This window comes from Camellia sinensis, chromosome 9 (assembly GCF_055761805.1).
Source record: "Camellia sinensis isolate YWXY chromosome 9, ASM5576180v1, whole genome shotgun sequence".
In the NCBI taxonomy this organism is placed as follows: Eukaryota; Viridiplantae; Streptophyta; class Magnoliopsida; order Ericales; family Theaceae; genus Camellia; species Camellia sinensis.
Window position 1 is genome coordinate 82,830,182 of NC_138969.1, and position 16,498 is coordinate 82,846,679.

At 35.3% G+C, this 16,498-nt stretch overlaps 1 protein-coding gene and 1 long non-coding RNA gene across 2 annotated transcripts; one reads left to right on the forward strand and one right to left on the reverse strand.

Annotated features, from left to right (window-relative positions):
• Positions 1–2,317: 2,317 nt before the first annotated feature.
• On the forward strand, positions 2,318–6,241 carry LOC114277033 (xyloglucan endotransglucosylase/hydrolase 2). Its single transcript, XM_082887188.1, has 3 exons — positions 2,318–2,650; positions 2,754–2,947; positions 4,512–6,241. The coding sequence occupies exons 1-3, from the start codon at positions 2,369–2,371 to the stop codon at positions 4,909–4,911; spliced, it is 876 nt and encodes a 291-aa protein (XP_082743314.1). The 5' UTR covers positions 2,318–2,368; the 3' UTR covers positions 4,912–6,241.
• A 2,201-nt stretch (positions 6,242–8,442) lies between these two features.
• Positions 8,443–16,264, reverse strand: LOC114277032 (uncharacterized). Its single transcript, XR_014340037.1, has 2 exons — positions 11,567–16,264; positions 8,443–8,733 (listed from the first exon to the last, which is right to left on the reverse strand). It is a non-coding gene; the product is annotated as an uncharacterized LOC114277032 (long non-coding RNA).
• Positions 16,265–16,498: the final 234 nt, after the last annotated feature.

Sequence of the window (16,498 nt, forward strand, 5' to 3'; positions counted from 1 at the left end):
TATAATTAAATTTAATAAATTACATTGTATTTTTCCCATGTTAATTTTCCTTATTTAAATTTGGACCTACAAATTGCGGTGCAATGATTGAAAAAAAACTACCCAGAAACAATACGCCACACCACCCGTGATTTTCGTAAAGGACGATATTGTCGCATAGCCAACTAGATTCTCCGGTTGGGCCATCTCGGTTCATTTTGTGAAGCCATGTTAAAAATTAGTTATATATTTAGATTATATTTATTTAAAAATATATAAATAATTTATTATAAAAATTATATTTATCGTTCTTTTTTTAAAGATAAATATAATTTAATTATATGTCTATAATAATATTTATTTGAAAATCTTATAAAATAAATAATTTAAATTATCAAAATAAATTTTGAGATAGACCCACGAAAACCTAGAAGTGAGATCTGATCGGTATGCCAACTGGAGACATTATGGGATGTGGATCTTTGTGGAGAAAATAGCAGTTTTGGCTCATCAGAACAGCTTCAGGTTGCTCGACAAAATTTCTGGTAAAAGTATATGGAAAAATATTCTATTTGTTTTGTCTAACAAGTTGAGTTACTGTATACTCGAATCACACTCTTTATTTAAAAAAAAAAAAAAAAGTGATTTATTCATATAATTTCTCCACCAAATTCTCCTGAATGAGTGCCTTTGAATTTTTGAAAAATATAATAAATTTCTTAAATTTGATATAATTATATAGAACTTCTTTAAAGTTTAAATTTACATAATATTTAGCCTCCTTTTATCAATAATCCGTTAGTTATCGATGAAAAAAAATTATATTGCCATCACTTTTATATTAAAATAAATATTTTATCTTTTTTGTATTTGTATCACACCATATGTATTAGTTTCAGTCACTTTAATCTTATTAAAAAAAAGTTAGTGTAATTATACTAAAATTGTAAAATTTTCTCTATTTATTTTTTCAAATCTCAAAAGAAATTAGCATAATTTATCTTTCTTTTTTTTTTTGTGAAAACTAAAATTTCCTTTGTAAGAAATTGAAACACATTCGTCTCTGGTCCATTTTGGTGGGTTGTATGCCTAGTTAAAGCTCCCATAAGTTCTATTTTGATAATCTAATTTATTTAGGACAAATTAAATCAGTGGTCCCTATATATTTTACTTCTTGTGTTATTTTGGTTCCCACAATTTCAATTGACTCGATTTTAATTTTTAATTTTGTGTCAATTTAATCTAATTGATAATATCATTAGTGATTTTAAAGAAAAATTAATACTAGATTGGTTGAGGTTAACTTATTGAGTTAGGTAAGTTATAATTTTGCACTAAAAAACATAGCATATGATATTTATGTGCATATTTTTCATGAAAAAATGGTAAGAGTTATAACCAATTGGATTAAATTGGGACAAAGTTATAAATTTAAAGTCAAAATCAAGTTAATTAAAATTACATGGATTAAAATGATATAAAGACCAAAATACGGGTATTACTTTCGTAATTTGTCTATTTGTTAATTTTTTAAATACTTTTGTATGAATTGAAACAATGGTTATTTTTTTTTAAACAAAAGGACAATAGGTAGTTGGTGTGCTTTGGGCACAAGAATTTATCTAATGAGGTTGAATCCAAGTTTTAATTTGATAATCTGAACTATTCACATTTTAAAGTATCTCAATTGAATTATATCTTAAAAAATTAAGCTAATGAGACATCTTTAACACTTTCATCAAAATAGATTTTTATCTAAAAAAATAAAATAAATGGTAAGTATTATTTTAACTATAAAATTAATTCAAATGTTATTCGATAATAGAAATATTAATATTCGATCAACTTAATTTTTTTCACATATTTTTTATTCAATAAATCTTCAAATCTATACTATTTGAATTTTCAAAATCAGATCCGAAATTGCCCAATTGAGCGAGTGCGGTGCCCTTCTTCCTTAATTGATTAATCTAGTGTATTTTTATTTATTTATTTATTTTTAATAATCAACCCACAATCAATTACAAAACATGAATAGATGAGGAAAATAGTGGGCTTGGATTCCACGGACTAAACTGGACCGTCTGTTCCATCTTGACAAGCTGTTCACTAGGAAAAAAAAACCACACAACGGGGTATCAAAAGTTCCTCATTTGGCACTCACACCGTCTTTGAATACAAGAAGCTTCAACACCATGCATGCCAGCTCTATTTTCTCTACTATTTGTTATATCCCTCTCTCTCATCATTTCACGCGTACCATTCTCTCTCTCTCTCTCTCTCCCCCTCTCTCTCTCAAAATGTTCACATATATAGGCCTCATAACAACAATGTCTACCACCAACACATCACATTCTCTCTCTCTCTCTCTCTCTCTCTCTCTCTCTCTATGGCAATTTGCATATCTTGTAAAATTTCTATGATGCTGTTAGTCTTCCTATTTGTGAGTTCTTTCATGGCTGCCTCAGCCAGTAACTTCTATGATGACTTCGATCTAACTTGGGGCAATCAACGTGCCAGAATACGCAATGGTGGCCAACTTCTCACTCTTTCTCTTGACAAGGCCTCTGGCTCTGGCTTTCAATCCAAAAGAGAATATCTCTTCGGAAGGATCGACATGCAACTTAAGCTTGTCTCTGGAAACTCTGCTGGCACTGTCACGGCTTACTATGTAAAAATCTCTCTTTACGTCGAAACTTGTTAGTTATCATTTTGTATAATTGTTCTGTATGATTAATTATTTTTTGTTTTTTTTTTTTTTTTTGTTGATGCAGTTGTCTTCTCAAGGACCAACTCATGATGAGATTGATTTTGAGTTCTTGGGGAATATTAGTGGACAACCATATATTGTCCACACTAATGTGTTCACCCAAGGGAAAGGGAATAGAGAACAACAATTCTATCTCTGGTTTGACCTTACAAGAAACTTTCACACCTATTCAATTGTGTGGAACCCCCAAAACATTATGTAAGTTACATGTTTTTACTTTTGTTACCATGACTTTCAAACAATTCTTAATTCATTGTTATTAAAATTAATTGTTCACTTTCAAATTTGATAATATTGATATTTTTGAAACTATAAAACATGCATAAAGATCACAAATGATTATATCATTCTGTTATTAAAATTCTATAAACAATTTATATTGAAATTTTGAAATGCATGAAATAGATTCATATTGGATGGCATGATAGATATAAGTGCACTTATTTAGATAAGTATACTTATTTGGGTCACATCACCTCTCTACTTTTCTGCATATCTTTTCGTAAAAAGTCAAAAATTATACTTAATTAGATCTTCCTAAATAACCAAGTTTAAATTTACAAGACAAATTCAAAATATAGTCACTTTTCTATTTTTTATTTTGAGTTAAGCTTTTCTCAGTTGATGTGGTGACCCAATTGGAGAGATAATGTTGGAGCTAAGTGGCCTAACTTTGGCTTATTTCAATGATTTAGACAGTTCATTTTACATATTTATTGACCAAATTATTCATATAAAAAATCACACTTATCGAAAAATTAATAGGAACAAGGTCATATCACATCTATCTTAAGAAAATGGATATTTAATCTCAAAATTATTCATTTTTACAAAACAAATGTAATAGGATAATATGACTACAAATATTAATCAATTTTAAATATTTACATGAGTGATCTGATTTGCATTCTGTATAAGATGAACATGTCATATCACTGCCTGTTTGGGAAGGATCAGTTTAGCCAAAAAGTCAAAAAGTTATTAAAATAGTCAAAAAAACTAACAACTTATATCAAAAAGTCAAAGATTCTCTTTTTTTCTACTTTTTGCACATCATTTCGTAAAAAGTCAAAAAGTCATCCCAAACATACTAGTTTTTTTTAGCTCATATTTTAGCCAAATAACCAAAAAATTACTAAATTAACCTGTTTCCAAACGAGGCCTAAGCTAGGCTAATTAGATCATTAATTAGAGAAGTCATTTTCTTATTTAAATATATACATTTTGGGTCATCGTAGATACACTACAAAAAAATAAAGGTTTTGGAGACCAAAATTTAGGGACAAAATTATTTTTAAGAATAAAATATTTTTGTTGCGAAAAATGTCATTATTATATTTTTAGCAACAAAAATTAGACATTAGTGATGAATTATTATCTATTTAGGACTAAATTTTTTGTCTAAAAAAATAAACCATTTTGACATCACATTATTTTGTCTATAAAAGTCTATTTATTAGTGACGTTTTCAAAATTTTGTCGCTAAAAGTCTTATTTTTGACTTTTTGAGACGATCTTTTAGTGACTATCCACACGATGATAGAAATTGGTCTTTAAATATCTTTTGTAACCAAAATTTCACTTTTAAAAATCAAAATATTTGATTTCTAAAACTCTTATATGTTATAGTGATAGCATTTCGGTAAAATTAATATTGAGTAGCTATGCCATGATATTTTTATGTCCAATAGTCTCCACAATACACGTTATGACTATATTCCTACCAACAACTAACGTGTTTGATTTCAAACCCTTCTTGCAGTTTCTTCGTGGACAACAAACCCATAAGAGTATTCAAAAACGAAGAGGCCACCACTGGAGTACCAAACCCTAAAAACCAACCCATGAGAATATACTCCAGCCTCTGGAACGCCGATGATTGGGCAACACAAGGAGGTCTTGTGAAAACGGACTGGTCCAAAGCTCCATTCACTGCTTTTTACAGAAACTTCAATGCCAACGCTTGTGTACCATCTTCTTCCTCTTCATCTCCTTGCTCTTCCATGACGACAAGCTCTGTATTGTCTGGTGCCGAGTGGCAGACTCAGGGGCTCGATGCAGCTGGCCGAAGGAGACTTCGATGGGTCCAAAAGTATTACATGGTTTACAACTACTGCAGCGATTTGAAGCGTTTTCCACAGGGCCTCCCACCTGAGTGTTAAAATTTACCTATACCTACCACCACCTACTACCACACCTACTACACCTACCACCAATTTACCCCCCTCACCTACTCCTCACCTATTACCCAAATCCTCTTCTATATAATAGGAATCCTTGTAATATCAATATCACAACACATCAATATCAATCAATAATACATAAATTCTTACATGGTATCAGAGCAAGCTTAAAGAAGCTAGTAATTCTGCTTCCCCGGCAGGCGGCAGCCTCGCCTTGGCCGCCCGCCGGACCTCTACACACTAACCGTCTCTCATCTCTCTCTCTTTCTCTTACTCAAATTTCTGTCTCTCCTTTAATCTTGCGTCAGCTACGGAGGAGCGTCGAACCTGTCAAGCGTGTATTCATCAAGATCCGTAGGCGATAGTTTCTTGTCGGCAGACTCGTCCTTGCGCGGCTCCTCCCGATACGTCGGCGGCGCAGATCTGCTGGGAGGATCGGCATCCATGCTATTCAGTCAAAGCGATGCCCTCAGGTTCTCCGCCTCTGATTACTCGGCCGCCAGAGTTTCCACGTCCGCATCTTCTCACTCGCGGCACCACCCCAGTTCCACACGCACTCTGCACCAAGCCACCACCACTGCCATCACACACATACACTATACCCAGCACATACACAACCAGCACAAGAGCTACCCACACTGATACATCCACACTCACTCACGGCACAAACAGACTCACTCTTTTTCATAAAAATATGCTTGTCGAAATAGTACTTTAATAAAAATGTGGCAAATCTTCTTTTTCTTATGAGGACAACTTTTTTTTTTTTTTTTAATATTTTTACCTCAACCTCTCACTCTCGGCAGGCCTATGCACATGGCACACACTCACCACGCACATGGGCACACACTCACCATGGACCCTACCACTAGCAATAGTACTTTATAATCATAAGTTCTCTCTCTCTCTCGTGAGGGAGAAAAGGAGAGCCTGGAGCTAAAGCTTAACACACATGCACACCACCATCACTACACCAAACTTTCTTTTTATTATTTTATTTTTCTTTTTCTTAAAACAGAACCAAAACAAGTCTACTTGTCAACCCATCATCCACATCTTTGTTTTGACAAAAAAACCCATTTTTATTTATTTTATTTTATCTTCTCTTTTCTATTTCAAAAATAAATAAATAAATAAAAAAAAAAAACCTTCTATTCAATCCATCTCATTTTTCTGCTCAGTCTTGTACCTTCAAGCCATTTGGATTTACATAACAACCCATATTTTATTCATTTCAGGGATCAACCCCGATCACCATTTTACAAAAAAAAAAAAAAAAAAAAAAAAAAAAAAAAAAAAACAAATCCAACACCCACACACAACAGATTTGTTTCCTTTTTCTGCAGACGGTCATCCACCGACCTCACTTCTTCCTACTCTGCCGCCGGTCTTTTCTTCTTGCCTCCGTCCTGAGCGGGCCTTGACGGTGTTGCCTCCGTGCTTCCTAGGCCACCAAGCAAGTTGCCTCCTGCCTGCTCCTCCACTGCAGCATATGGCGGCCCTCCAAATCGGAACATCACGGTGGCCTTCCGCTTCAGCTCCTTGTTTTTTGCCTTTAGCACACTTATCTCTGCTCGCGCATCCTTATACATGCGTTGGAGTAGAGCCAGCTGGGAGTTTAAATGTTGCACCTCATTTGTCCTACTCTGCAGCCGGTTCGACAAGTTTGTAACCGCCGTCATGGTTTCCACACATGCCTTCAAAGTATACTGATTGGCCTCCACATCCGACTGCACTGCCATTCTTTGCTCCACAGACCGCATCGGAAAGTTCAACGGAGTAAACTCCGGGGCGCTTGGTTGAGGTTCCAGTGCCTCCGCACTAGTTATCTCTCTTGTTGACTTGTTGAGGTCGGGAAAGAGAGTGAGCAGACTCCGGAACGAAGAGGCCATTTTCTGAGCAACAGAGTGTTACAGACTATCTCTCTCAGCAAAACAACAGAGTGTTACAGACTATCTCTCTCAGCAAAACGAAGAGTTTTTTCAGAAGTTTTTCTCAGTTTCTTGTCTCAGTCTCGGCCTCCGCCTCCGCCTTGATTAAATAGCCGCGGCAGCCACGCGTATCGCGCGCCACTTGACGCCAGACGACAAACGGGCGCGCCAACCAAGGCACTCACGTGCCTCGCCATCATGTCCGACACACATTTTGATGAATTGGGCACGCCTTTTGATGGCACGCCTTTTGACAAAATTGGGCACACCTTTTGAGGGTGCAACTTTTACAACGGTCTGACATGACCCCATAAACTGTCCCGACATTTGATTCCGGTTAGCATCTCCAACGGTCCGGCATGACCCCATAAACTGTCCCGACATTGATTCCGATTAGCATACAGTGTCCTCTACCACGTTATGACACCCCCATACAGTGTCCTTTACCACGTTATGACACCCCATACAGTGTCCTCTACAACGTTATGACACCACCATCCAGTGTCCTCTACCACGTTATAGCACCACCTTTCAGTGTCTTCACCAACGGTCTGACACGACCATACAGTGTCTCCTATCTTTTTTTTTTATTTTTATGTATTTTCTTGTTTTGTTCCTCTCTCCAAACTCAAGTTGGTTAGTTTCTATCCTCCTTGAGTTTGCGGGGGGCTGTTAAAATTTACCTACACCTACCACCACCTACTACTACACCTACTACACCTACCACCAATTTACCCCCCTCACCTACTCCTCACCTACTACCCAAATCCTCTTCTATATAATAGGAATCCTTGTAATATCAATATCACAACACATCAATATCAATCAATAATACATAAATTCTTACACTGAGTGCACACGTTAAGCGAAGCATTAAAACTGTGAACCGGACAAATTTGAACGGTTCAACCATTTTCAAAACTTGGATGAGAACTAAAAGTAATAAAAACCGGATCAAACTGATGGTTTGGACCGGATTCAATTGGTTTATTGGTTCTATCATTTTTTTTTTTTTTTTTGCCTAGTAAGTATATGCATTGCTTGAATGAGTTTGTGAGATATTATTGATTGTGGTGGTGTTTGGTTGGTTATGCTTGTGAACATTCTTTGTTGAGTATTAAATAAAACAAATTGTTTGTTTTCCATTCATTGTATTAAAGTCAATATTTACAACGTTACTAATTAAAAAATTCTCAAATATCTTGTTCTAACTTTCATGCCAAGATCTATGATGAACAACAATGTTATATACATCGAACAAGTATTTTGTTTAGTATTCAAAAAATAAAATATATGGATCAAATTTATAATACCTGTGACTTATATTAAATTTAAATTTACAATTGTGTATTTTATTTTGGATACTTGGATCATAAATCTAATTTTCAAACTTCAAGTCGATCAATCTAGACACTAATTGTCACAATTCAAACCCGTCTCTATAGGTTTAACATCGTAACTGGCTAGTAATTTGTGATTACCGAAGGCCTGTTTAACAATAATGACAATCATACAATATAAAGGGGCTGGCAGAAGCCAATCAATAATAACATATATCGTTCAATGAGCTGTGAGGATCTGAATAGAAATAAACTTTCATATGCATAGTTATATCGATAAACACTTATGTCCATAAAACACATATACAAGACAAAACACAAGTTAGGGAATTAAATCTCATTATCAAAAACAGTATTAACAAAAATCATAAAACACTCTTTTCACTTAGCAATATCAAAAGGGTGAATTTGAACCACCCAAAAAGCATTGACATATGTTGGTTTGGAATCTCGCGATGAGGCACAATAGCTGGCTTGACAAAACAAGGATTCGGGTCAACGCCACTAGCTTTGATCCGATGCTCGATCACCTACAAATATATAGTAAACAGTGAGTTAGAACCCAGTAAATAACAACTGTGTAAAGAGATAAAGAATGATGTCCTTACAATATTTGAAACAGTCGATTATCAATAGAATAGTTGCAATCAATATATTTTTGTCAATCAATCGTTCAATCATACAATTCAATCAATCATATTCGTATAGGTCATACATGGTACATCTAATAGCAACAATACAATAGGTTTTAAAGACCGAACAATCAATTGATGGCCATCAAACAATAAACAATAGTTCTATGAATTGGAGCTGACAGAGATATCTGTAACAATAGTGATATCAATATCAATAACAATCGCAATATGCTATGGATGCCACGAATACAGTTCAGAAAATAAGATCATCATTCAGTCAATAAAAAGTATCATTTTAGAAACCAATATAATTTATCAATCATAAAATAAATACAATCTGAACATATCTTTACAACAATATTACTCACAGTGGGCTCATGAAAAACGCGTGCTAATCGTTCGACATCTTACCTAAACAAATAAGTTAAGCACAACACGATTACAATTACACTCTTACAATCTATTTAATTCGGTTACTTGTTTGTCTTTCGTTTCTCTCATTTAATTCTAATTTTTCATTTGGTTATTCTATATTTTCTTCCTTCCATTCCTCTTAAATATGGATGACTAATATTAGGAATTAATTAGATTATTAACCTCCAATTAAGATATGTTTAGCTATGAATTACTCAAACTAATTCAATATAAATAATCGAATCATATACAAACCCTTATTAAGTTCACTAATTACACAATCAAACTTAAATTAGGCTCATACACATTAAATTATAATTATTCAGTCATATTTAAATTACTAAATCAGAAACTCATAAATATGTACATTTTGCAATTTCAACTCGATTTTCAAGCAAATCAAGGCCCAAATAATTAATTTTCACATTTATTTCCATAATCCTAAACCTAACTTAATTTCAATTGAATTTAATTAATTCTCAATTAAGGCTTAATTTGACTACATCTAATTTTACAAACCTAAATCAGATTTTTAGTTGAATTCTTATAAGGCTCTAAATATCAAATTAAACTCATTCTTCCATTTTTGAAACTCAATTTTATGAAACATCCATTTTCTTGAACCCAAGCTCTAATTCATGCTTAATCTCTCCTTAAACTCCATGAATCATGGTTAAAAACAAGTTCAGAACCCAAGTTCTCTTAAGAATATGCCATGCATGTACGGATTATGAGTTAAATTGATCAATTCTTTAATTTTTTTTAACATGCATGCTCTAAGTTCTCAATTACATGAGCAAATCTTCTAATTAATTATAAATTCAATTCAATTAAGCTTATGATCTTCCTATTTGAATCTAGATTCTATGAATTAATAGTGTATCATTTCAACTTCATGAATTAGGAGGTGGAAATTACCTTGGTTTAATGATTTAATTCAATATGAATTAAGCCCTTTCTTTCTTCTTTCTTCAGTTCTTCTTTGAGCTCAAACTCTCATTTCTCTCTCTCTCTCTCTCTCTCTCTCTCTCTCTCTCTCTCTCTCTCTCTTCGTGGGTCTTGTTTGGTGTGTTAAATGGAAAACTCAATATAACAAGCAACCAAATACTCTCTCTCTAAATATGTTAAAAACTGAGTAGTATTCTACATTGTTATTGTCATTAATTAATTCAACTTTAAACCATTAAATCATTCTAATCATGTTAAATAAAAATCAAAGCTACACAAATTAAATTAATTCTCACCACAATAAAATCTTAGTTACACTAAATTTAATTATATTAGTGTGAGGCTCTAATTGCTATCCTATTATTTAATTCTAACTTGTTAAAATTAGCTAATCAGACAGGTTTAATTCCTATTCTAACCTATCTAATCAAGCAATCAAGCAAGTCAATAACACATAAGCACTCAATTAACAATAAACATACAATCAATTAATTAAATTATAAGCAAGTCAATAATTATCAAGACAATCAATAATAGTTAAGCACAAAAGCACTGAATTAACAATAAACATATAATCAATAGAATTAATTTGCTTAATTAAGGAGGTGATTGTCACACTAATTTGTTAAGCTCATAAGAACACACCTTCGCACTTTGATGAAACTAGCCTCAATTGCTTTATATTTTTTTTTTTTTTTTGATCGGCAAAACAAAGAAACTTCATTGATGAAAAGCACAATACAAAGAACAAAACAAATTACATCAATAAAGAAAGGCAAGTACTAAAGCATTACAATGAGCTAAATCATCCCAACTATATTGGCACCAAAAAGCTCATCCTATCATTTGTTAGCATCTCCAGAGTTGGTGAGCAACCAACCAAGGAAACAAAAAAAATAGAACAACTACCAACTACCACCTACAGCCAACCAGCATGAGCAGTAGAACAAAATTGCAAAGCACCAAACCAGAGCAGCAGCACAGACTCATCAGTGCCTCAATGCAGACTCATCCACCAAAACAAACTCAACACCAAAAACAAATAACAGAAACAGCAAACATTAGTGTAGCAGTGCAGATTCAACCCCCAAATCAGACTCAACACTGATTGCATCAATTCAGATGCCAAAATCAGATTCATCTCCCAAACTAGACTCCACCCCAATTCATATATTCACTACAGCCCATCAACCACCAAAATATAAACTAGAACATCAATGCATCACAGTGCAGATCAGCAATACCAGGCTCCAACAAAAACAAGACCAATATTACACATTCATAATAAAAAAATCAACAAGGCCTCAATCGATTTGTAAGCCATATAAGCACAGAACAAAACAGATAAAATAGACTGAAACTGTACCTGTATAGTAGGTCAAATCATACCTCAGAAACCAGGCCTTACACAGGCTCAGTCACCATTGCTGCTGCAGAACTAGACCTTACACACTTCAACCACCAAGCCTGATACAGAACTTAACTTGCTGCATATTATAAACCAAATCATTCACAGAAGCTGCCAGGCCTGAGATAGACCTTTACCCACAAAGCTATTCTTACTTTCACAAGGTCACATAGAGCTTCAAAGTCTAGTTAAGACCCATTGAAAACACATTCATGTCTATGCCTCCATGTATACCAAAGAGTTGCCAATTTTGCCAATTTTGACCATCCATATCTTCTTCTCCAATTTTGGCATTTTGCAGCCATAGTACCACTGCAATAGTCCATATACCAAACCAAGAAGTGGCAGACCAAAGAGCAGCAGCCAAAACTCACCAAATAGCAGTAGACCAAACTCACCAGCAAAACAAGTATGAGTCAGTGAAACAAGTATGAGTTAGTAGCCCAAAATGCCACCCACTATATCATAAACAACCTCTACAGCAGATAGCAGCTAAACATACCAAAAACAGACCAAATAGCACCATAATAGAAAATAGACCAAATAGCAACAAATATCCCTCAACATCAGTCCTTCATCTGATCTAGATTATTGATTAAATCTAAGACAGAGTACATGAATCCCTTTGCAGAAGCTTTAATCCATAGAGCAAATCTCAACTTTTAAGCTCACATAACTCAGACCCACTAGGCTGCACTCCATTAAATAGACAATCATTTCTTAACTTCCAAATGGACCAGAGAACAATAGAAGGTAAGGCCCTCCACAAACTCCTAATCAATTTAAACAATCAATAGACCTTGGCACCACCCAAAAACACCCCCACCAAGGCAGCAAATCTGACCATACTTTCCATGAAAATGGACAATGTAAGAGGACATGAGAGGCAGATTCATTTTCAGTTTTGCAGAAGACACATAAGATAGAAGCACTGTTATGAAGGACACCAATATGTTGTAGGAGATCCCCTATTTTAACTTTATTCCTCCATGCCAACCAACCAAAGAATTGAACTTTAGGGGGAATACTCTTATTCCAAACAAACTTTCAAATTTTGAGATGAGGGCCCAAAAGAGAATCAGTGAACTTATAAATATCAAATACCTTAAAGCTGCCGTCAATAGAACCCTTCCACACAACACAGTCTTCTACATCAATACTAAGTGAAGGGGCCTCCCTCAACCCAGCAGCCAAACTAGTGACCTCTTCATTCTCCCAATCATATAAATCCCTTCTGAAAGAGAAGTTCCACTCCTCTAAACTGGATTTCCTCGCAGAAAAAAAAGGACAGTGTGCCCTCCATGTCATTAGACAAACTAAAGAGTCTAGGATATTTATCTTTAAGGCACCTATCATTAACCCACTTATCATGCCAAAACTTTATTCTACACCTATTTCCAACCTTTATCTGAAACTGCACCAAATAGAACTCCTCAAGAGGTTGATTATGACCTACAATGGCAAGAACATCTCTCAAAATTCTAGAGTATCTAGATGATGAGTTCACAGGTGGGATCCAATTATTCTCTTCAATCATGTACTTGTTGCACAACAATCTCCTCCATAGAGCATTTACTTCACATCCAAATTTCCACCACCATTTAGACAATAAGCTTGCATTGACATCCTTAATCATCTTAATCCGCAAACCACCGTGATTCATATTTTTGGTTACTTCAGCCCATTTCACCAGATGAACCTTCCTTTTTAAACCATTCCCACCCCATAGGAAAGAAGCTTCAAGCCTTTTAATCTCTCTAACCACTCTAGAAGGCATTTTGAACATAGAGAGATAGTAAATTAGAAGGCAGAGTATATAGAGAGATAGTAACATGGACTTAATTAAAGTTAATCTATCTGCAAAGGAAATGAGCCTTCTCTTCCACCCAGCCAACCTAGATCTTACTTTATCCAAAACTAGCTTCCAAGTGGATTTCCTTCCTGGATTAGCACCTAAGGGAAGACCCAAAAATTTGAGTGGTAGCCATGAACCTTGCAATTCAGAGTATCTACGAAAGAAACCAAGGTTGCCTCATCTACACCAACTCCACACATCACTCTTGTGGAAATTAATTCTCATTCCAAACAGAATTTCAAAGCAGTGTAGGATCCTCTTTGTGTGCACTATTTGATCCATATCAGCCTCACAAAATATTATGAAGTCATCGTCAAATTGGAGATGGGATATTACTACCTCATTTACCTCCACTTTTACCCTTTTGATGATGCCTTGCTCATGGGCTCTGTTCATTAAGATATTCAGACCTTCTGCCACTATGTTAAAAAGGAAAGGAGATAAGGAATCAACTTGTCTGAGACCTTTCTGTGGTGAAAACTCCTCTGTGGGTGAGCCATTCACTAAAATAGACAACCTTGTTGTGGAGATACATTCCCTCATCCAGGATATCCACTTTAATCCAAAACCAAAATTATATAACATAGAGAATATGAATTCCCAATTAATTGAACCATAAGCTTTCTCAAAGTCAAGTTTGATAATCACACCTTTCCTTTTAGTTTTTTTCCAGCCATCAACTATTTCATTAGCGATAAACACCCCATCCAATATACTTCTCCCCCCCAAGAGAGCAGATTGTGTTTCTCCAATAACTTCAGGAAGAACTCTCTTGAGTCTATGGGCCAACACTTTAAAGAGAATCTTGTACAAACTACCCACCAAACTAATGGGTCTACAATCAGACAAACCAAGAGGATTATCAGTCTTAGGGACAAGAGTGATAAATGAGTTGTTGATCCCATAAGGGAGTCTGCTAGTGGCATGAAAATCCTTCAAAAAATGCATGACCTCATGATGAACTGACCTCCAGAATTTTTGAAAAAAGAGGAGATTAAACCCATCAAGGCCAGGAGCCTTATCACTATTGCACTCCTTAACAGCTGCCCTTACTTCATCTTCAGAGAACACAGCTTCAAGATCATAAAATAAAGAGCTTGATTAAACTGATTTAAATAACCCTCCTAACACTGGTCTTCTTACCCAGCTTTCAGAGAACTGCCTTTTGAAGTGTTGTAAGACCTCATACTTTGCCTTAGCTAGCTCCTCAAAAACCTTACCTTCAACTATGATGGAATTAATAGCATTTCTACTCCTCCTACTGCTAGCCATAACATGAAAAAACTTAGTATTTTTGTCCCCATTAATTGTCCAGTTTACTCTAGACTTCTATTGCCATAGCTATTCCACAATTCTACTAAGCTTCCAAACTTCACCTCTCACTGTTCTTCTTTCAATTTTCTCAGCCTCAACCAGAGGTCTACCTTCAGCCAGAATGTCCAGAGCGACTAATTCTTCCTCTGCCTTTTTGAGTTTTGTTGATAGATTTCCAAAAACTTTAGAATTCCATTTCTTTAGCTCCACCTTCAGAAGTTTTAGCTTTTGGAACAAGACATATCCAGCTCTCCCATTAATCCTAGCTTCCTGCCAAACCTTTTCCAATAATGAGGGAAAACTTGGATGGATAGTCCAAGCATTAATGAACCTAAAAGGTTTAGGTCCACAATCCCTCTCATCATCCATAAGTAAAAGACAACAATGATCAGAAAAAAGACTAGGAAGACCCCATAATTTAAAATTGAACTTTAGCAGTCACTCTGGATTAAGCAAAATTCTATCAATCCTACTCCATCTCTTGCCATCTTGAGCATTGCACCATGTGAACTTCCTACCTAGCAATGGTAAATCGTTCAACTCACAACTCTCAATGAAGGAATTTAGATCCATCATCCCCTTATCTCTTCTGAAACAACCCACCCTCTCACCAATATTTCTAATCTCATTTACATCACCTCCCAAACACCATGGATTTGGGAATGCAGATTTTAGCTTCATCAAGGAGTCCCAAAAAATTACGTCTACTACTCACCTAATTCAGTGCATACACATTCAAAATAGTACAGTTAAAGGTGTGCAACAAATTACCTGATAGGAGAATAAATCTTCTATTACTGTAACAATCCACTAACTGAAAAAAGTCTGGGTCCCAAATGGAAAGTAAACCCCCAGCAGTCCCATCAGAACCCACAACCATAAAATCCATATTTCTCTTGTCCCACAATGCTCTTACCTCACTCTCAGAAATAGAAACTTTCTTTGTCTCCTGAAGAAGCACAACATTAGCCTTTCTTTCATAAATGAGCTTCCTAATCCTTCCTCTCTTCTCTAACTTCCCCAATCTTCTAATATTCCAAGACAACAGCTTCATAAGTAAACAACGATACCACCCAACTCTCCATAAAGAGACCCACAGCCCCTATTCTTTCCTCGTCTCCATCCTCCTTTCTCTGTCAACTAATTCCAAATCCACCATCTTGTCTAAAGTTTTAGATTCTTTGCCTTGGTAGTTGATGCCCAGGATTTTTCCCAACTATAAGTTTGTTTGCGCCTCACTTAGAAGGTGACTTCTATTGCAAGAGCTACCCTCAGTTGAAGCAGAAAGTGACACAACTACTGCAACAACCCTAAATATATCATATTTAGGGATGGACTTGCTGGATGATGCTTCTTTATGATCATACAAACGAGCTAGGTATGGATATCCTTTGACCCAATGATGGATTTTGTTGCACCAAAAAATCTAACCTTGCTTTTACCTTTCTTACTTAACTTCTTCTCACCAGGTATGCTGGCTATTAACCTATTTGGATCTGATTGCCCTTTGTCCATGCGTGGTCTTGTAGATACCCACTCAGAAGTAGAATGTGATTGTGTATTTGGGCCCCTCACAATAAGACCCAAACTGCTATTCACCACTGGTTTGTGGGCATGGCCCAATTTGCTATGCTCCACTGGATCTTGAATAGGGCCCAGATTCACTTCCAGACTAATACCAGGCCTATGACCTGCAGACCCACTTAAGCCCCTAAAAAAAC

Excerpts from the sequence above, each read along its gene's own strand:
- LOC114277033 (XM_082887188.1), top strand. The coding sequence starts at position 2,369 with ATGGCAATTTGCATATCTTGTAAAATTTCTATGATGCTGTTAGTCTTC. Across the intron at positions 2,651-2,753 it reads GCACTGTCACGGCTTACTAT|TTGTCTTCTCAAGGACCAAC; the intron begins GTAAAAATCTCT and ends TTGTTGATGCAG. Across the intron at positions 2,948-4,511 it reads TGGAACCCCCAAAACATTAT|TTTCTTCGTGGACAACAAAC; the intron begins GTAAGTTACATG and ends CCCTTCTTGCAG.